At 42.2% G+C, this 22299-nt stretch overlaps 2 protein-coding genes across 2 annotated transcripts in view; both read left to right on the forward strand.

Annotated features, from left to right (window-relative positions):
* The first annotated feature begins 1247 nt into the window (after positions 1 to 1247).
* LOC311237304 (nucleolar pre-ribosomal-associated protein 1-like) lies at positions 1248 to 6371 on the forward strand. Its single transcript, XM_084325119.1, has 9 exons — positions 1248 to 1455; positions 1849 to 1988; positions 2093 to 2244; positions 2858 to 2987; positions 3198 to 3294; positions 3591 to 3676; positions 4271 to 4396; positions 4604 to 4722; positions 5291 to 6371. Exons 1-9 carry the CDS (start codon positions 1329 to 1331, stop codon positions 5304 to 5306), a joined length of 993 nt encoding a protein of 330 aa, XP_084181245.1. The 5' UTR covers positions 1248 to 1328; the 3' UTR covers positions 5307 to 6371.
* A 2439-nt stretch (positions 6372 to 8810) lies between these two features.
* The window catches only part of LOC311235914 (nucleolar pre-ribosomal-associated protein 1-like), a 31316-nt gene continuing 17827 nt past the window's right edge, over positions 8811 to 22299 (forward strand). The window contains 20 exon segments of the mRNA XM_084323440.1: positions 8811 to 9018; positions 9408 to 9547; positions 9652 to 9803; positions 10417 to 10546; positions 10757 to 10853; positions 11150 to 11235; positions 11830 to 11955; positions 12163 to 12281; positions 13995 to 14190; positions 14466 to 14603; positions 14984 to 15157; positions 15663 to 15675; positions 15678 to 15776; positions 16678 to 16803; positions 16908 to 17020; positions 17825 to 17947; positions 18709 to 18825; positions 19659 to 19797; positions 19885 to 20055; positions 20277 to 20476. Coding sequence (XP_084179566.1) covers positions 8892 to 9018; positions 9408 to 9547; positions 9652 to 9803; positions 10417 to 10546; positions 10757 to 10853; positions 11150 to 11235; positions 11830 to 11955; positions 12163 to 12281; positions 13995 to 14190; positions 14466 to 14603; positions 14984 to 15157; positions 15663 to 15675; positions 15678 to 15776; positions 16678 to 16803; positions 16908 to 17020; positions 17825 to 17947; positions 18709 to 18825; positions 19659 to 19797; positions 19885 to 20055; positions 20277 to 20476 — 2586 coding nt within the window. The 5' untranslated portion in view covers positions 8811 to 8891.

Below are 22299 nucleotides of genomic sequence, written 5' to 3' on the forward strand. Positions count from 1 at the left end.
CTATTCTGCCTGAGCTGCAGTGACTGCCAGGCCGCCTGATTGCTTTTACCAACGCATTCGTGTTTCCGTGTCTCTGATTGGCCAGGTCATGTGACAGGTACGCCCAATCGTGGGACCGCAAGTTTCTACACTGGTTAAGCTTAGGCGCTCTTTCGAAGTTGGTTAAGGTTAGAGTTTGTCTTAGAGCATGGCGATAGAACGCCTGCCCTGATTCCAAACTCTAACCTTAACCAACTGCGAAAGAGTCGCCTAAGCTTAACCAGTGATAAACTAGGCGTTAGGTAGTTTGCAGGCTGTTCGACCCGGAAATAGGCGCAGAACTTGCCGTCCCACGATTGGCGCACATGGCACATAACCTGGCCAATCAGAGCGCAAAACGGGAACCCGGAAACACGAACGCGTTGGTAAAAGCAGACGCTGCCAGGCCCTGTCTCTGAGTCTGACAGAGTGTTAGAGAGAGTGAGAAGGAGAAGAGGGGAAATAAAAATAAAAAATTATAACACAGAGATGAAAAATAATGATTTTTTTTTATTATTATTGTAAACTATATAAAAAAACATTATTATTATTTTTTTTTTTTTTTTTACTGTTCATATTTTTGGGGAAGCCTGGCTTCCCTTGGCTTCCAGGAATATTCACCACTGATATTTGCATATTTTGTATGTCACAAATGTAACATTACTGTATATCTGTATGTCATAAATGTCATGATTAGATTAGATGATTAGATTAGATTTTTATATCTGTATATGTATGACATATATTGTGTGTATATGTCATAAATGTCATTATGAATTGAAAATGGGGGACCCTGATGTAAACAAGACGAAAGTCTTTCTCATTACAAGATAATTATTTGATATTGTATTATTATGTGTGTGTGTGTGTGTGTGTGTGTGTGTGTGTGTGTGTGTGTGTGTGTGTGTGTGTGTGTGTGTGTGTGTGTGTGTGCGTGCGTGCGTGAGTGCGTGCGTGTGTACGCGTGTCGTGACTCGTGTAATGTGTACAGAAGTCAATGGTCAAGAGATGTATGATGAGGTTAAAAACATAAATGTTATGGTTTTATTGCTATTATAGGTAGTCAATGGATATTCCTCTGTAGTACGAGTTGTGCTCATGATCATCGATCGTTTTATTACTGTGGCTAATATCACTGTCCGGAACCAAAGTACAGCCGCTAGCGTTTCTTGTACGGAAGACTATTGAGTTACTCAATTGTTTGTTCCTACCACAACATGCGTGTGGCAACCCGGCTGACGCTTCTGTAGTCAATGTAACGTTGATGACTTAAATAACTACTGTTATTAACGTGGATCCACTGTGAAAACATGGCAACAAAACGTCCTAGTGAAGACGCGAAAGGGTCGAACACACCCGCTAAAAAAGAGAAACTGACAGAGTTCAATGGAACCGTTTTTAAAGCCATGCTGAAAGACCCAATTAAAGCAATGAAGGGTAAGTGTATGAATGAACGCTATCTTAATAAACACATAACAAGTTGTCCACCTGACACAGTAATTAGACTCATGTGATATGCAATCCCTTTCTTTGCTAAACATCCAATTCTTATTTTCTTTATTGAACCTGTATGTCATGTATGTCCCTATGCCATAAATGTCATGATGGAGTATGTTGTGTATGTCATAAATGTCACTATGAATTGAAAATGGGGGACCCTGATGTAAACAAGACAAACGTCTTTCTCTGGTCTGCATCCCCTTAACAATTGTATGTATTGAGCCGTACTGTATTGTACCCATTCTGCAATCTGTTAAATAAAGTTTTCATTCATTCATTCATTCATTCATTCATTCATTCATTCATTCATTCATTCATTCATGCTGGCAGGGTTGGAGACATTCGTATCAACTGCAAAGAAACTGCCGTGTTCTGATCTGTACGATGTTGTTGAAGGCTACATTAAAATATCCATGGAGTGTGCCGACATATTCAAACTGCTGGATGGAGAAAAGCAAAGCGAAAAGGAGGTAAGTGAAAGTGATCATCTCACTTCTGCCAACCCACTTTACCAGCAGTGTAGTCATGTTGTTGTGACCCTGTGATGGAGGAAGTCTATTGCTTTTCTTTCCAGATGATGCTGATCTTCCAGAGCTTGGAGACGATCTTACTGAGGACAGCCAGTGACCTGTCTCACTTCAGCATGGTTGGCACCACCATTGTGAAAAAGGCTGTTTCTAACTACATGAAACTCATACAGAATTCTCTCCCTTCTGAAGATCACAGGTGAGCTGACTGAGCTCACTGCCACATCCTAAAGTATGCTGTTCCCCCAGGCATGGATGTATTTGTGGTGGCCCACCACAAAGCTTTCCTGAATAATACTATTGTCTGTCTCTGATTGGACTGATATAATAATACTATTGCCTGTCCCAACTTGAACTGATAGAATAATATTATTGCCTGTCTCTGATTGGACTGATAGAATAATACTATTGCCTGTCTCTGATTGGACTGATGGAATAATACTATTGCCTGTCTCTGATTGGACTGATGGAATAATACTATTGCCTGTCTCTGATTGGACTGATAGAATAATATTATTGCCTGTCTCTGATTGGACTGATAGAATAATACTATTGCCTGTCTCTGATTGGACTGATAGAATAACATTATTGCCTGTCTCTGATTGGACTGATAGAATAATACTATTGCCTGTCTCTGATTGGACTGATAGAATAATACTATTGCCTGTCTCTGATTGGACTGATAGAATAACATTATTACCCGTCCCAGCTTGCCACCGCAAAGAGCCTAAGAGAACCAGTGGGGAAGCCTGTCATGTTATCAACACTTGCCACTCATCGCTTCTCACTGTGTATTCCTTCCTTGGTAACAGGTTTGTTCGCCAGTGTCTCAGTTTCCTGTCTGCCATGGTGTCCCAGGGCCCAGAGGCAGCCAGAGAGGTGTACAGTCATATACACTTCAACAAGAGCCTGTCTGGGATGGCAAGGAGAAAAGACAAGATGGTGAGAGCGTTTTTCATTAGGACCGCTGGTCTTCCTGGGGTACTCGCAAGAAAATAAATACTCAACATTGAAGAGGCCTAACACATTTCCCCCCCCCTAAAACTCATATCTGACAGCTGCCCTTTTCAGTTGCCGGTACATATTACAGTTGAAGCTTTTAGATACCATATATTGTATATCTGCTCAGATTCTCTTCTGCTTTTTTTCCAGGGGAGACCTGATGTTCGCATGGCTTTTATTCAGTTCGCCCTCTCCTTCTTGGTGTCCGGTGACAATGCAATAATCGGGCAGTTATTGGAGATGAAAGGTAATATTTTGTTGTGGGGTTATACAAATCAGGATTTCTCGATGAGTTGTTTATTTGGTATTTCAGATTTCTTGATTCAAAAGTCACACACTCCTCCACTTTCTGTGTAATTTATTAACACGTTAACGCACCAATGTTTTAGCGCATTGAAAATAGACTTTCATCATAGTGAAACCTCATAACACCTTGACGAAAGCAATGTGTGGAGAGGAGTGTGTGACTTTTTCTTTATCAGTCTCATTCCCAATAGTCACCACCTCATTGGCTGTGCGTTCTGTCTACTTTTTGAATTTCAGATTTCTTGCCAGAGATCCTAAATACTGGGCTGAAGGAGGATAGGGTCTCCAATGTCAATCTGATTTTATCTACACTGAAGACGAGAGTAAGTTGATGGCTTAGCTATTTGTCACACTCTCTTTTTTGTTTTTCAACTTTTAATGTATTTTATAATAGATGGGAGTTCATATTTGCGATGTGCACAATTTCACCATTGAAGATGTTGATGCTCGGGGGGGGGGGGGGGGGGGGGGGGGGGGCTGGGTAGTGTAGAGGTCTAAGCACTCGCCTGCCACTGCAGAGACCCGGGGTTCAAATCCCAGTGTCAGTCGTCCCTACAAACACAATCGGCAGTGTTCACAGGTGGGAAGCCGGTGGGGTATGAGTCCTGGTCGTTGCAATAGTGACTCCTACTGGTCGGTCGGGATCCTGGGATCTGGGGGAGATGGTGTGAACCCCTTTGCGCGTTGCGCTCTCCCAGTGAAACGCCTTGCTGTCGGGTGAAAAGAAGCGGCTGGCGACTCCACATGTATAGGAAGAGGCATGTGGTAGTCTACACCCTCCCCAGACCGACACAATGACCAGAGGGGAATTGGCATAACGACAAAATTGGGGGATTGGACTGATAGAATAATACTAAAAGGCCTAGAAAGAAAATAGATTTTTTTAAGGTATTGTAATTCTATGTTTATCACTGCAGGTTGTACAGAACAAGGCTATAAGCAAGACCCAGAAAGTGCGTTTCTTCACCCCGGCCGTGTTAGCCAACATAGCATCTCTGTATAAATGGAACGGCATCATGGATGTGAGCACCGATGAGAGCAAGGTGAGACTCAACTATAATAATAAACATAAATTCTGGCTTATAATACATTCATAATGCCTGAACAAAAGTTTTCACACCGCCCGCATTCATGTTGAAAGCTGTATGTATGTAGCAGTGCGGTCGACTTGTTGTGCATGAAATAAAAGCCCCTCTGGGGGTTGTCATTTTTAACTGAGCCTCGGACTACTTTTATCTTAATTGTTTTAGAACCAGGATTCTGGGAAAACAGTGGTGCGGGAACTCGTCCACAACTTCCTGTTGGACTTGTGCTGCTCCCGGAAGCACGGCCTCAGCTTCTACGACGCCAGCTTTGGAACAGTCGGCAGGTAATTTAGACTGAGCAACGGAGAGCCTTAAAGGTGCTATAGATAAAATGTTTATGTTGAGTAATCATTTAAATGTTACTTGTCCTTTCTCATGATCTATTGTATCAAAAGCTTTTTTTTAGGTCAATGAATATTCCTAATACATATTTCTTTCTCTCTATACCGTCCGTTATTTCCTCTACAAGCTCCATTAATGCCATGGAGGTAGATCTAGCTGTTCTAAAACCATACTGGCTGTCCATTAGGAGATTATGTTTTTCAATGAAAGTGTCTAATCTTGCAACATATAGTTTTTCGAGTATCTTTGAGAACTGTGATAGCAGGGATACCGGTCTATAATTGGTAAACAAATGCTTGTCTCCAGCTTTAAATAATGGTATAACCTTTGCAATTTTCATTTTTTGAGGGAATGCTCCCATTTTGAACGAGAAATTGAATATATGAGATAGTGGCTCCACAACTCCTTGAATAATATTTTTTACCAGAGACATATCAATGTCATCCCCATCTGTGGAGGTTTTATTCATGCATTTGTTTACCATCTCAATAATGTCCTCTTTCTCCACAGATCCCAGAGATATTGAAGCAGGGCACCTCGAGCGACAGAAACCTCTACACAATGGACACACCTTTAGCCCCTCCTGTACAGGATCTCCTCTCTGGTAAACAAGAATACCCTGAAGATAACAGGAGCACTCCTTCAAGGCTATGCTCGCACCTCATGGTACCAAAGCACCTCAAAGGCCCAAACATCACAAAAGGCTACAAACAAGGCTACAAACATCACAAAACAAACTGGTCAGACTAGTGCTTGACCTTACTCCTAAAACCCACCTTACCGCTGCCCATTTTGACAACCTAGGATGGCTTAGAGCAGTAGACGACAGAGTACAGAAACTTGCAATGGGCCTGGTCTACAAGATACACGACTACACCACTAAGAAACCCATTTACACGTCGAAATACTTCCCAAAGGTCATTGAAGTCCACGACCACAACACCAGAGGGAGTTCCACAAATCATGGGCAACCCAGATTCGGCTCAAACAAGGGACTAAACACGTTTCGCAATTATGCCACAATAATGTGGAACGCCCTACCCACAGCCGTAAAGGAATGTGAATCCCTACCCTCCTTCCAAACCGCTCTCAAAGAGCACCTACGGGTGGCTGCGATTAGAAACTGGCCCCGGTATATGTCAAAATCCCCACCCCCCACCCACCCAACCCCCTCCAATGTACAGTTTCTTCCCCTTCAGATGTACTGTATATTTTTTTATGATCTCTTTTTCTTACACAGTAGTACTGTATATTTGTATGTCTTGTATGTCATACATGTCTTGATGAATTGAAAATGGAGGACCCTTATGTAAACAAGACGAAAGACTTTTTCTGGTCTGCATCCTCTTAGCAATTGTTTGTATTGAGCCGTACTGTATTGTACCCATTCTGCAATAACATTTTTTAAATCAATCAATCAAACAACTTTGGCGATCAGGAGCTCACTTTGGATACACTCGGCCAGTGTCCACTCTGAGTCATCCAGCTGTAACTCTTTGATTTACTTGTACCTATTTGGGTATATTAAACCTGTGTTTAATATAAAAAGCTCTGATGATTTGTCTTTCTGCAACATCCAAAATAATCTTGCGACCCCCTGGTTGAGAACTACTGTTGTACATGATTCAAGAGCAAACGTGTCACTTTAATTAGTCAAGTTTGCTTTGACTGTAGACACAAAAAGGTATCAAATGGAACCATAATAGAGGGGGGAAAAAATACAAATTTAAACAAAATATAAATAAAAAATAAACTCATAGGCTATGAATGAGATGTTATTCCCATTTGGAATTTGACAGACAGCAGTTAAGTGATGAGATTTCAAAGCACACAAGGTAAGAGGTTAAAGGGGAACTACACCCAGTTTCAGAAATCATACATGTTATTCATATGGTTGACAGGCCAAATGAACGAACACATAAAACTCTTTCCCAAATCCAAAAACGAGAATGCTAAAACTCAAGGATGTCATCAGGTCTGAAGCTGCTCCATATTCAATGAATTGGGAAAGATAGTAAAGGTGACACTGAGAGCACCCAGGGGAATGTTCTGAGTATACTGGTACATTTTCTGTTCCAGGACTGAGAACACTACTATAGAATAAGGCTCATTTGGTTATAAAAGAAAAAAGAAATCAGTCTCCCATTCATTATCAATGGAGCAGCTTCAGACTTTATACCATGACGTTTGAGTCTTACTTCTCTGGTTCCTGTGCTTTGTGAGAGAGTAGCTCATGTTCACAAATATTGATTGAACTTTTCTGGACCATGGGAATAACATATTGCAATTCTGAATTTGGGGTGGTGTTCCCCTTTAAGAACTAGGCATGTTCATACAGAGGCACATAAAGGCATGGACCCCACAGCCACTGTGGTCAAACTCTGGGTCTGAAACCAACATGGGTCACAGCCACAGGACTGTTTGTGGTCAGTCCCCTCATCACAGCGAGTACTAGTGTATTATTTACTTCTCAATGGGTGCTGGGGTGAAGGTGTACATTTTCTCTTTTCGCCTCCCAGGCTGAAGAAGTTAAAATATCCAGAATATCCAGAAATCCAATAAATAATTCATTCATTCATTCATTGAATCATTACATTTATATAGCTCTTTTCTAGACACAAAGCGCTCACCACAATGTAGGGTGGAAGTTGGCTGTCAGACTGCCCCGTGTTAAGGCGTGGGAACCCTTTATTAAGCTCGAATCTTATTGGCTAATAATTGGTTGTGGAGTCCACAACCACAATGTGGACGCTAGAAAAAGACACCTCCCCCTCTGCAAATGTTCTCTATTCTGCCTGAGCTGCAGTGACTGCCAGGCCGCCTGATTGCTTTTACCAACGCATTCGTGTTTCCGTGTCTCTGATTGGCCAGGTCATGTGACAGGTACGCCCAATCGTGGGACCGCAAGTTTCTACACTGGTTAAGCTTAGGCGCTCTTTCGAAGTTGGTTAAGGTTAGAGTTTGTCTTAGAGCATGGCGATAGAACGCCTGCCCTGATTCCAAACTCTAACCTTAACCAACTGCGAAAGAGTCGCCTAAGCTTAACCAGTGATAAACTAGGCGTTAGGTAGTTTGCAGGCTGTTCGACCCGGAAATAGGCGCAGAACTTGCCGTCCCACGATTGGCGCACATGGCACATAACCTGGCCAATCAGAGCGCAAAACGGGAACCCGGAAACACGAACGCGTTGGTAAAAGCAGACGCTGCCAGGCCCTGTCTCTGAGTCTGACAGAGTGTTAGAGAGAGTGAGAAGGAGAAGAGGGGAAATAAAAATAAAAAATTATAACACAGAGATGAAAAATAATGATTTTTTTTTATTATTATTGTAAACTATATAAAAAAACATTATTATTATTTTTTTTTTTTTTTTACTGTTCATATTTTTGGGGAAGCCTGGCTTCCCTTGGCTTCCAGGAATATTCACCACTGATATTTGCATATTTTGTATGTCACAAATGTAACATTACTGTATATCTGTATGTCATAAATGTCATGATTAGATTAGATGATTAGATTAGATTTTTATATCTGTATATGTATGACATATATTGTGTGTATATGTCATAAATGTCATTATGAATTGAAAATGGGGGACCCTGATGTAAACAAGACGAAAGTCTTTCTCATTACAAGATAATTATTTGATATTGTATTATTATGTGTGTGTGTGTGTGTGTGTGTGTGTGTGTGTGTGTGTGTGTGTGTGTGTGTGTGTGTGTGTGTGTGTGTGTGTGCGTGCGTGCGTGAGTGCGTGCGTGTGTACGCGTGTCGTGACTCGTGTAATGTGTACAGAAGTCAATGGTCAAGAGATGTATGATGAGGTTAAAAACATAAATGTTATGGTTTTATTGCTATTATAGGTAGTCAATGGATATTCCTCTGTAGTACGAGTTGTGCTCATGATCATCGATCGTTTTATTACTGTGGCTAATATCACTGTCCGGAACCAAAGTACAGCCGCTAGCGTTTCTTGTACGGAAGACTATTGAGTTACTCAATTGTTTGTTCCTACCACAACATGCGTGTGGCAACCCGGCTGACGCTTCTGTAGTCAATGTAACGTTGATGACTTAAATAACTACTGTTATTAACGTGGATCCACTGTGAAAACATGGCAACAAAACGTCCTAGTGAAGACGCGAAAGGGTCGAACACACCCGCTAAAAAAGAGAAACTGACAGAGTTCAATGGAACCGTTTTTAAAGCCATGCTGAAAGACCCAATTAAAGCAATGAAGGGTAAGTGTATGAATGAACGCTATCTTAATAAACACATAACAAGTTGTCCACCTGACACAGTAATTAGACTCATGTGATATGCAATCCCTTTCTTTGCTAAACATCCAATTCTTATTTTCTTTATTGAACCTGTATGTCATGTATGTCCCTATGCCATAAATGTCATGATGGAGTATGTTGTGTATGTCATAAATGTCACTATGAATTGAAAATGGGGGACCCTGATGTAAACAAGACAAACGTCTTTCTCTGGTCTGCATCCCCTTAACAATTGTATGTATTGAGCCGTACTGTATTGTACCCATTCTGCAATCTGTTAAATAAAGTTTTCATTCATTCATTCATTCATTCATTCATTCATTCATTCATTCATTCATTCATGCTGGCAGGGTTGGAGACATTCGTATCAACTGCAAAGAAACTGCCGTGTTCTGATCTGTACGATGTTGTTGAAGGCTACATTAAAATATCCATGGAGTGTGCCGACATATTCAAACTGCTGGATGGAGAAAAGCAAAGCGAAAAGGAGGTAAGTGAAAGTGATCATCTCACTTCTGCCAACCCACTTTACCAGCAGTGTAGTCATGTTGTTGTGACCCTGTGATGGAGGAAGTCTATTGCTTTTCTTTCCAGATGATGCTGATCTTCCAGAGCTTGGAGACGATCTTACTGAGGACAGCCAGTGACCTGTCTCACTTCAGCATGGTTGGCACCACCATTGTGAAAAAGGCTGTTTCTAACTACATGAAACTCATACAGAATTCTCTCCCTTCTGAAGATCACAGGTGAGCTGACTGAGCTCACTGCCACATCCTAAAGTATGCTGTTCCCCCAGGCATGGATGTATTTGTGGTGGCCCACCACAAAGCTTTCCTGAATAATACTATTGTCTGTCTCTGATTGGACTGATATAATAATACTATTGCCTGTCCCAACTTGAACTGATAGAATAATATTATTGCCTGTCTCTGATTGGACTGATAGAATAATACTATTGCCTGTCTCTGATTGGACTGATGGAATAATACTATTGCCTGTCTCTGATTGGACTGATGGAATAATACTATTGCCTGTCTCTGATTGGACTGATAGAATAATATTATTGCCTGTCTCTGATTGGACTGATAGAATAATACTATTGCCTGTCTCTGATTGGACTGATAGAATAACATTATTGCCTGTCTCTGATTGGACTGATAGAATAATACTATTGCCTGTCTCTGATTGGACTGATAGAATAATACTATTGCCTGTCTCTGATTGGACTGATAGAATAACATTATTACCCGTCCCAGCTTGCCACCGCAAAGAGCCTAAGAGAACCAGTGGGGAAGCCTGTCATGTTATCAACACTTGCCACTCATCGCTTCTCACTGTGTATTCCTTCCTTGGTAACAGGTTTGTTCGCCAGTGTCTCAGTTTCCTGTCTGCCATGGTGTCCCAGGGCCCAGAGGCAGCCAGAGAGGTGTACAGTCATATACACTTCAACAAGAGCCTGTCTGGGATGGCAAGGAGAAAAGACAAGATGGTGAGAGCGTTTTTCATTAGGACCGCTGGTCTTCCTGGGGTACTCGCAAGAAAATAAATACTCAACATTGAAGAGGCCTAACACATTTCCCCCCCCCTAAAACTCATATCTGACAGCTGCCCTTTTCAGTTGCCGGTACATATTACAGTTGAAGCTTTTAGATACCATATATTGTATATCTGCTCAGATTCTCTTCTGCTTTTTTTCCAGGGGAGACCTGATGTTCGCATGGCTTTTATTCAGTTCGCCCTCTCCTTCTTGGTGTCCGGTGACAATGCAATAATCGGGCAGTTATTGGAGATGAAAGGTAATATTTTGTTGTGGGGTTATACAAATCAGGATTTCTCGATGAGTTGTTTATTTGGTATTTCAGATTTCTTGATTCAAAAGTCACACACTCCTCCACTTTCTGTGTAATTTATTAACACGTTAACGCACCAATGTTTTAGCGCATTGAAAATAGACTTTCATCATAGTGAAACCTCATAACACCTTGACGAAAGCAATGTGTGGAGAGGAGTGTGTGACTTTTTCTTTATCAGTCTCATTCCCAATAGTCACCACCTCATTGGCTGTGCGTTCTGTCTACTTTTTGAATTTCAGATTTCTTGCCAGAGATCCTAAATACTGGGCTGAAGGAGGATAGGGTCTCCAATGTCAATCTGATTTTATCTACACTGAAGACGAGAGTAAGTTGATGGCTTAGCTATTTGTCACACTCTCTTTTTTGTTTTTCAACTTTTAATGTATTTTATAATAGATGGGAGTTCATATTTGCGATGTGCACAATTTCACCATTGAAGATGTTGATGCTCGGGGGGGGGGGGGGGGGGGGGGGGGGGGCTGGGTAGTGTAGAGGTCTAAGCACTCGCCTGCCACTGCAGAGACCCGGGGTTCAAATCCCAGTGTCAGTCGTCCCTACAAACACAATCGGCAGTGTTCACAGGTGGGAAGCCGGTGGGGTATGAGTCCTGGTCGTTGCAATAGTGACTCCTACTGGTCGGTCGGGATCCTGGGATCTGGGGGAGATGGTGTGAACCCCTTTGCGCGTTGCGCTCTCCCAGTGAAACGCCTTGCTGTCGGGTGAAAAGAAGCGGCTGGCGACTCCACATGTATAGGAAGAGGCATGTGGTAGTCTACACCCTCCCCAGACCGACACAATGACCAGAGGGGAATTGGCATAACGACAAAATTGGGGGATTGGACTGATAGAATAATACTAAAAGGCCTAGAAAGAAAATAGATTTTTTTAAGGTATTGTAATTCTATGTTTATCACTGCAGGTTGTACAGAACAAGGCTATAAGCAAGACCCAGAAAGTGCGTTTCTTCACCCCGGCCGTGTTAGCCAACATAGCATCTCTGTATAAATGGAACGGCATCATGGATGTGAGCACCGATGAGAGCAAGGTGAGACTCAACTATAATAATAAACATAAATTCTGGCTTATAATACATTCATAATGCCTGAACAAAAGTTTTCACACCGCCCGCATTCATGTTGAAAGCTGTATGTATGTAGCAGTGCGGTCGACTTGTTGTGCATGAAATAAAAGCCCCTCTGGGGGTTGTCATTTTTAACTGAGCCTCGGACTACTTTTATCTTAATTGTTTTAGAACCAGGATTCTGGGAAAACAGTGGTGCGGGAACTCGTCCACAACTTCCTGTTGGACTTGTGCTGCTCCCGGAAGCACGGCCTCAGCTTCTACGACGCCAGCTTTGGAACAGTCGGCAGGTAATTTAGACTGAGCAACGGAGAGCCTTAAAGGTGCTATAGATAAAATGTTTATGTTGAGTAATCATTTAAATGTTACTTGTCCTTTCAGATAGGGATGCTCGATATTGGCTTTTTTACCGATACGATATACCGATATTGTCCAACTCTTAATTTCCGATACCGATATCAACCGATACCGATATATACCCCCCCCCCCCCAAAAAACGGAATAATTTCAGGTAATTAACATTACATATCTCTTGTTGTGGAATTAACACAAAATTATGCATACTTTTGACAATAAATAAAATCAATTTGTTCTTACTTGCTTGCCTGGGTAAATAAAGGTTATAGAAAAAAAATATATATATATTAGAGGTGGGCATAGATAATTTTTTTTAATCTAGATTCATCTATCTGCAATCCTGGATTTAATCTAGATTAAAATGGCTAAAAAAAACCTAAAAAAAACCTGCCGAAGGCATTCAAAATATGTGTGTTCTACCCAAATAATGACCAGAAGTAAGTCCTTACTTTTTCTTTCCTCCTTATGTTTCTCAGGCCAGGTGGCCCATTACACCATGAGCCCATCTCCCGTTTCCAAAATGCATTACAGACTGTTTGAAAAAGCTGTTTTGCTATGATAATTGGTAATGAAATATCAAAATAATGTTCAATAAGATGTACTTGTGTTTAATAAGTTGTTTTATTCAGAAGTTAACACAAATAAATAATATTACCAGTACAGTACAGTATCTAGCACACTCTCAGGAGCAAAACAGAAAGAATCATTTCAAACTTTAACTATGTGACATGGCTTGAATCAACTGCTCCAGTGGAGTTGCTCAGTGGCCAATGGTGTCAACTGTGGTTGTACTGGGCAGCTCCCAGGTGTGAATGGAACTGTGTGAATGTGAAGCAGGGCGTTCCTGAAAAAGAGCATCTGTGCTCAGCGAACCTACCCTGGGTAAATAAAGATTAAAAAAAAAAAATTATTTAGATTTTTTTTAGATTAATGCGTTAATTATATTATCGCGCGATACTAGTATAGCGTTAACGCAGCACGTTAACGCCGTTAACGGCCCAGCTCTAATATATATATATATATTTTAAACCGATACAGATATTTTCCAATATCACATTTTAATGCCAATATCGGCCGATAATATTGGTAGGCCGATAATATCGGACATCCCTACTTTCAGACAAGTTATGTTTTTGTAGATTTTTTTTTTTTATTGGGTTTTTACTACCGGGCAGTCCGGTAGAGAGAGAGAGAGACGAGGAATCGGAGACAGAGCAGGGGAAGACATTCGGCAAAGAACACCGGGTCCGGGAATCGAACCCGGGTTGGCCGTGTTGCGACGCAGCGCATTACGTGGTTCGCCACTCGGGCACCCCCGAGTAATCATTTAAAAATAATATTACATCCACAGAGCTTTTAGAAATGTGCAGAATAAAAGTAAAAAGTATTTACCCCTCAAATAATTCTTGAATTTATCATTACAAAATATTGGCGTGTCCAAAATGAATGTTGTTGTTTACATGTATCCCCTCCCTAGTTCCAATTTGACCACGTGGAATGCACCTGATTGGATACAATTGGATAAAAACATGCTGGTGCTCTAGTGCGACATCTAGTGGCTGAATGTTATCTTTAGCACCTTTTAACTTGTCCTCCTGGCAACTTGTTTTGGTTATTGACTTGTAATTGTGTTACTTGTCCACCAGGGCTGGTAACATCGTCCTACTGCAGTTCCTGGTGGGGCTGAAGCAGGCCACGGAGGACGAGCTAGTGGCAGAGCTGCTAGTCAGCATACTGAGAGTTAGCCCTGATATTCTGACCAGATACTTCAAAGAGACTCAGTATTCATTCGCCCCACGTCTCAAAAGTGCCTGGCAGGACAACATCAATCTGCTTAAGAAGGTAATAATTGCTACTACTAATATATATATATTTAAAAAAAAAATCTCAGGTTTTAACATTTGCTAATTCATTTCTCGTGACGTGTCTTTGCCTCTCCTGTCGGTATGGTGCAATGCCATAGAAACGGTCATTTAATGACCTGTCGTTTCCTGTTATTTCATTCACCTGTTTGCCTACCAATATGTCTGTGGTGAGGATGTATTGGTGTGGAGTCTTATATGGATACCTTGCTGGGATTTTATGTAATAGTTAACCTCCTCACAATTGCTCTTCAGATCTATGAGGCTCAGCCAGATGTGTCCAAAGTCTTCCGGACCAGAGAGTTCATTCCTCTACCTCGTCTGCTGTCCATGGTCCTGGTGACGTCTCTACCTCCAGTCTGCAACAAGGCTTTCTTCAGAACAGGCCTCAATGTAAGTCAGTAATCCTCATATATATATATATATATATATATATATATATGGGTGATATGGAAGAAATCAATATCACAATATTCATAAGGGCTTTTATCTCGCGTGTGTGAAATCACAGGGTTATGTAATCCAGTTAATCTCATTGAACTGCGTGGTAATGTAAAGTGTGACATAAAACCAAATCTACAATATTCAAATGACGGTCCCTCAAAATATTTCTGATCAAGTTTTATAGTTCTTATCAATTTAGTCAATAGAATTGTGTATACGATATCGCAATGTTAGGACCCCCCCCCCCCCCCCCCCCCCCCCCCCCCCCATAAAGAAACCCAAGAAAAACATGTAATTTCTGATTGTTCTCTCTGGCTTGTGTCTGACAGCTGGCCAACACAGCCGTACAACTCACAACCCTGTCTATGGCGTCGTTCATCTTGAAACGAGCCCACAAGAACATGGAATACTGTTTAGATAAGTCAGAGTGGCAGAGGTCAGACATATACTCTGCGGACATGATGGAGGACTTGGTGCAGCAGTACAGGGAGACACTAAGCAAGGTAATGGAAGTGCCCCACGATGATACCTGCAGAGAAGTGATTATGTGTTTTTGTATTTTTCCTGTGTTTGACAATGTGCTTCTTAAAGGATCATACCGGTGTGGTGATGAACCTATGATGAATTAATCTCCTGGTCGCTCTAACGAATAGTTTGCCTCTTATCAAAGAAATCAGTGCGCAGGTTGGAACCAGAAAGATGCCACGGAAAGAGTTCATGATCGTAAACAAAGAAGTATATGCGCAGAGTGAGATACACGTTTTCTAAAGAGCTATTGTTAGCCCGACCAGGAGATCCTTTTGAGTAGGTTTCTTCTATATATTTCTATGGTTTATCACCATAATGTTAACATTTTTCAAAAAAGGCAAACAAAACAAAATCTAAAAAGTAAGCTATGCTAATGTATATGTGGTGCTAATTAGTAAACAGGCTAAAACTCATCTCTAGACCGATGTGGTCCTTTTTTTAAGGTTAATGGATTAAAATTGCCACCTTCCCTGTTTTTAGATTTTGCCAGACATTGAAGCATCGTGTCAAAGTGGCAATCGCTCACAAAGAAGGACAAGGACGAGGGGGAGGATAAGAAGAAGGGCAAGGACGAGGGGGAGGATAAGAAGAAGGGCAAGGACGAGGGGGAGGATAAGAAGAAGGGCAAGGATGAGGGGGAGGATAAGAAGAAGGGCAAGAATGAAGACGTCTCCATAGAGGTGGATGCTCAACCTGAAGCGCTGGGTAATAATAACATTATTAATCGCATGTCTGTTGCGTGTTCTGAACAGTGTTCTCGAATAGATTAGATTAGATTAAAATGTAATGTCTTTATACTGCACAAGTACAGTCCAATGAAGAAAAGAAGCTTGGCATCCAACCAGAGTACAAATGTAGCAGTAAAGTGCAACAGCAATATACAATGTACAGGTGATTAAACTGTGTAGAAAATATACAAATGACTACTACTGAGTGTAGTGCTAATCAGATGTATGTACAGAGATGTAGTATAATAAATAAAGACCCTATGACTACTACTGGCCAGCAGCGTAACTAGTAAGAGTAGGATATGTACAGATATAGATATAGTAAAGGACTATGTGCGCGTAAGTACAGACAGGTGAGGATGGGTATATATGCTGTGAGAATAAATGTATGGTATATACAGCGTTATTGTACATGCTATTATATGGGTTATATGCAGGTGTAAAAGTGTATATAGAGGGGTTATATTTCTTTATTTCTTTATTTCAGATCCCCATTAGTCACTGCCTCAGCAGCGACTATTCTTCCTGGGGTCTGGATACAAACATATACAAATCAAACAAGAATAATCAATAAAACAACATAAAATAAAACAAATATCAATAAAACACCAATAAAATATACAAACAAATATAGAACAATAAACAAATCAAAATCAGACATACAAACAAATATAGAACAATAACAAATCAAATATCAATAAAAGAACAAATATAAATATGGGTATATGTATGTCTTTTGTCCTCTTCCTGTTTTCCTTCAGTGTCAGCGGGCACAGACACGGCTGAGGTCATCGTGCTGAAGGCTCTCATCCTCCGGGTCATATGTCTGTATCAGAAGGTCGTGCCGCATCTGGTGAGCCAGTGCAAGTTCGACTTCAGCAAGCTGTTGAAAGGTAACGGCTTCTCCGCCGAATAGACATGGTTCGCATTCAGATCATGTAGGTTAGATCATGTGATGACAGGGCTTTGAGCGGCGTGTTTTGTTTACCCTCTCCAGGCATTGTGTCGGAGAAAGGGGTGAGGGAAGGGGTTCCCCCTGTTCTGCAGTATCAAATACTGCAGCTGGCCTTGGATCTTCCTGCCAGCAAGTTCACCTGGTTCAGCGTACAGGTGATGAAGTAACAGACCTCGCACCAAATATGTAAGGGATAATGTATGGCTACGAGGTCATTGTCGCAAAATAATTGACCGACACGGAGTTTAAAATACCGAGGCGCCGCGCCGAGGTGTTTTAAACGTAGTGAAGGTCAATTATTTTGCGACAATGACCGAGTAGGCTATACATTATCCCGCTTATTACATGGCTAACTTACTAACAATATACCTAATTCATTTGACAAATCGCAGTTGTTCTGTGGCTCTGTCAGCCCAAATAAAGTGATTATTATTATCGCGGGCAGCCTCTGTTCTGGGCTGGCTCCGCTGACACTCCGCTGTCAGTGCAGCGCTATACATTATCCCGCTTATTACATGGCTAACTTACTAACAATATACCTAATTCATTTGACAAATCGCAGTTGTTCTGTGGCTCTGTCAGCCCAAATAAAGTGATTATTATTATCGCGGGCAGCCTCTGTTCTGGGCTGGCTCCGCTGACACTCCGCTGTCAGTGCAGCGCGGCAGGTGTGTCTGATTTGCTGCACTGATGTGGGCTTGATTGCCAACAGCTGCGCACAGCGGTCATTATTGAAAAAACAGCGGTCATTATTGAAAAATAATGACCGCTGTCGGGGGGCTATTGACCAATCACAAGCAAGCATTTCGGCGAATGTGAAAACGCCATGTAATAAAACGCAATTATTCTTTCCGTTTTTCTTCTTATTTTGTTTATCTTTTTTGATAAGTAGCTATTATATGTTTTATTATTAGCATGTCTTTTCTCTTGTTGTATTTAATGTATGTCTGTTCCTACAGGATATTGCAGACACAGAATCAACATCTGGAGAGAAGTCTGTGTTTTACCTGCTCCTCAAGATGTTTGCGAGTAGCAACAACAACAGCCACCTGAAAACCTCCACCAGGATGCTGGTCCTCAAAGTAAGGAAGTATTTCTCTCCTGGCACAGTCACAACAAGCATAACAATATCATAGCAATCTGTCATATCGCCTCATCTGCATTTGTTACAACATTGCAACCACGCAGTAATAGCCCCTTGCTGTAAAATCAACCCTAAATTGAAGTACCCCCACTTCGCTAGTCTCTTTAGCTTTAAATCAGGATGCAGCACCAGGAAAGCATCCATGCCATTTGGCAGCACAGTTTGAAGCACAGTGATGCTTTCATGACATTTTATTTATGTTACATTTGACATAAATGGAGGCATTATGGCTCGATGTGGGACCAGCCCCATGTGACAGGAGGCATTATGGCTCGATGTGGGACCAGCCTCATGTGACAGGAGGCATTATGGCTCGATGTGGGACCAGCCTCATGTGACAGGAGGCATTATGGCTTGATGTGGGACCAGCCTCATGTGGCAGGAGGCATTATGGCTCGATGTGGGACCAGCCCCATGTGACCGGAGGCATTGTGGCTCGATGTGGGACCAGCCTCATGTGGCAGGAGGCATTCATCTTTGATGTGAGACCAACCTCATGTGACAGGAGGCACTGCTTTACATGCATTCTATACATTACTAATGATGCTCAATTAAATGCATTATTTTTTTTAAATCACAAGCGTTTTACATACAAATACATTTCACCATGTAATGGTTTGATTAAAGCACAGTTTCTGGTGGAAATGGCCCCCCTAATACAGTCATAATAATGTTTTGTGTTTCCTCTGTTGAATACAGGTGCTAAAGGACAGTGGTATCTTTGAATACACCTGGACTGAGCTGGAGCTCTGGCTCAACCACCTGGCCAGGCTGGAGACGGCTCAGCAAGAGACTGTCATCCACTTCCTAGAAAGAGTGAGACCATCTCTGTCCTCTTTAGAGAAATCCCTTTTCTGTCCCTATTTCTATTCCCTACCTATTAAATCTTTTGTCCAGAGGTTATGGGAGTGGGCATGTCATAGTCTATCAGTATTCTAGAACATGGGATGGGCAGCCATATTGGTTAGGAGTAAGCTCCAATAGACCACACTCCCACAGATTTTAATCTTAAAGGAACACGCCAGCATTATGGGAAATTTGCTTACCATCTTCTCCAGAGTCAGGCAAGAAGGTAGATACCAGGCAGTTTACTCTGTGCGTTCAGTAGAAAGATCTCTGGCTGCACGTTAGCCTAGCCTAGCACGATGAATGTAAGCGATTGGCCCAGGCTAGCCTAGGCGTCGTCCCGGAGTTTTAAGCTAGGTTAGCCTGTACCAATCGCTTCAAATCCCTTCCATTCATTTAAATTTATATTTTGTCATTTAGCTGACTCTTTTATCCAAAGCGACTTACAAGTTTTGTACGACAAGTCAGTAGGAAGCATTCAGTGTACTAAGCTTGGCTAGCGTGCAGCTAGATAGCTTTCTACTGAACGCACAGAAAGGAAACTAGTATCTATCCTTTCTGACGGTCAGCAAATTTCCCATAACGTTGCAGTGTTCCTTCAACCCCCCCAAAACCCAGTTCTCCATCCCTGTTCCTCTTCTCTAACTGGTCTTTCCCCAGGTGTTCCTCTTCTCTAACTGGCTGGGTCTTTCCCCAGGTGTTCCTCTTCTCTAACTGGTCTTTCCCCAGGTGTTCCTCTTCTCTAACTGGTTGGGTCTTTCCCCAGGTGTTCCTCTTCTCTAACTGGCTGGGTCTTTCCCCAGGTGCTGGTGCGTCTGGTGTGCAACCCGTACACGTACACGGATAAGGTGGCCAGCCTGGTCCAGGAGGCAGCCTACCTGCAGGCTAACCTGAGCGGCCAGGAGGGAGACGCCGCCAGCATCCCCATCTCACACATCGACGGTGAGACGACAAATTCAGTAGATGTCGACTTGTCTTAAACCTATGTGTAATGTGTGGCTTCCATACTAACCTGCCGATGTCCTCCAGATGTTCTCGACATGGTGGACGTCATTATGGAAAGCGGCGACGGAAAGACGGAGGAATTTGGGCCGTCCCTTAGCGACGACCTCATCGTCCAAACCTTCCCCTTCAGCGCGGTGGTACCCGCTGCTCTCGAGGCCCGCAACAAACTGCCCACAGCCTTGAAGGCACAGGAGGGTAAAGATGTCCTACCTCAGATATCACGGCAAATGTATGGATGATGAGACCATTTCAGAATAGTTTTATTGGGGCTAGTATTATGACATTTGTCAAGGAAAGGTAATGAGTGATCCCGAGGGAAGCAACAGTTGTGATTGGAGGATCAAGAAAAGAGGACAGGGTTTGAGATGGGACAAGTATGCCATTGGTAATAATGTCTAGTACGTTTTTAACCCTAGGTGTGGTGTATGAATACATGGCAGCAGTGCTCTCAGATGTGCTCCACTGCCAGAGAGAAGCGCTCCCCCTGTGTCTGGCTCTGCTGCAGTACGACAAAGAGCTTGGATCCTTGGAGGGCTCTGGTGCTCCCCACTCCTCTATCATACGCCTTCAACAGTATTACTCCAGATGGCTGCCCCAAGAGTGCCAGAAGGAACTGGTCAGTATTTCCTAGTATTATGACACTTCAATCATACAAACAAAAACAACACTTAAGTAAAAAATTAATATATATGTTTTTTATTTGACCATTATTCTTTTCCATTCAAGATACACAAATACTCACACATACTCGCTTTGTGGGCCTCACCAACTCCCACCATCTCCCCCACCTCTCATCAAACCCCTCCCTCTGTTGTCTCAATGCATACGTCAACCTTTCCATCACATAGATCTCATAGATCTATCCATTCTCTCTCCATCAGCACCACCTGACTCATCCACTTCCTTGTGAGAGTCTCTTTGGTTGCCACCCTTAACTCTTTCTGCGCCAAACCCGGCACATGGTGTAGTGGTTAACACTGTCGCCTCACAGCAAGAAGGTCCAGGGTTCGATTCCCGCTTGGGGACCAGGTTTCCATGATGCCAGGTACTCAGGTGGGGTATCTCCCAGGCCTTTCTGTGTGGAGTTTGCATGTTCTCCCCGTGCTCGCAAGGGTTTCCCCCCCGATAAGATAAACCCAATGGAAAAACATGAACAACAGATCGCTAACGCTGTGGCGTCCTTGACGTAGACGGACAGGAGCACTTGGATTGGTCCATCTGCTCCTGGCTGCCCATGGGGGGAAGGACAACGGGATGGGAAAAGTGCAGAGAGACATTTCATCGGCGACTCAGTGCATGTGTGTTCCTGTGATGATTTTGTGAAGAAACATCTATATATGGTATATACCAGGGCTATTCAACTGACCGGCCCGCCAAAGATTACATGATAATAAAAAAAAATTAAAAAAATTAAAAAAAAAAAAAAAAAAAAATCTTTTTATGTCAACGTTAACACGCACAATTGAGCCTAAAGTCACTCAATTATTGACAGATCTCATTGATAAATTGAGGGAAAACTTTGCAAGTCGATTTGATGAATTTGACATGTCCAGAGAATTGATGCATTTTGTGAGCAACCCATTTGCCAATGTAGCTGCTATTTCCACAAAAGGACAAGAGTTCCTTGCATCACTTCACATTGATGAAGGTCTCCTGCAACTTGAAATAATTGACATGCAAGCATCATCTGCTCTGAAGCAGGCACTTGGAGAATGAATCCACCACAACATTTTGGATAAAGTGTATTCATGTCAAGACATTCCCCAAAATAAAAACGCTGGCAATATCTGTGCTAACAATGTTTGGCTCAACATACACCTGTGAATCCAGTTTCTCTCACATGAATGCCATTAAAACAAGCAACGTGCCTCCTTGACAAATGAGCATTTGCATCACTGTTTGCGGGTAGCCCTCACTTCCTATGAACCCTCTTTCTCTGCCATTGCCCAGTCAAAGAAGTGCAATCGCTCTCATTAGATGTGTGTATGTAGGCTAGGCCTGTCTGCCCCCCACCCCCCTGATGTTTGAGAGTTAAGAGTGGACAATAAGTGCTAATAAGATGCTGTGATTTGCTGTTGTTGCACAGACATGAAGCACTTTTTCATAAGCTCAGCTGCACTATAAATGTGTTTTTTTGTTCAAGTGTTGATGTTAGAATGTTCAGATGCACATCATGCACTTGTTTGTTTTTTATTTTATTTTTATATTGAAATGTTGAAGAGGAGATGTTGCAGTTGTTGCACAGTCATAAATGAAGCACTTTCTGCAGGAGATGTTGCAGATGTGGCACATAAATGAATCACTTTTTTTGAAAAGTATACTACTTTTGCAATGTAGTTAAATAAAAGTTGTGAAAATGTGGTTGCGTGTTGTGTCAAGTGTACATATATTCATAGCACGGGGAGGCGCCGTGGCAGTCCGGCCCCTGGCCCCTTGGGT

This window comes from Notolepis coatsorum (genome assembly GCF_963971535.1).
Source record: "Notolepis coatsorum genome assembly, chromosome: 1".
NCBI lineage: Eukaryota > Metazoa > Chordata > Actinopteri > Aulopiformes > Paralepididae > Notolepis > Notolepis coatsorum.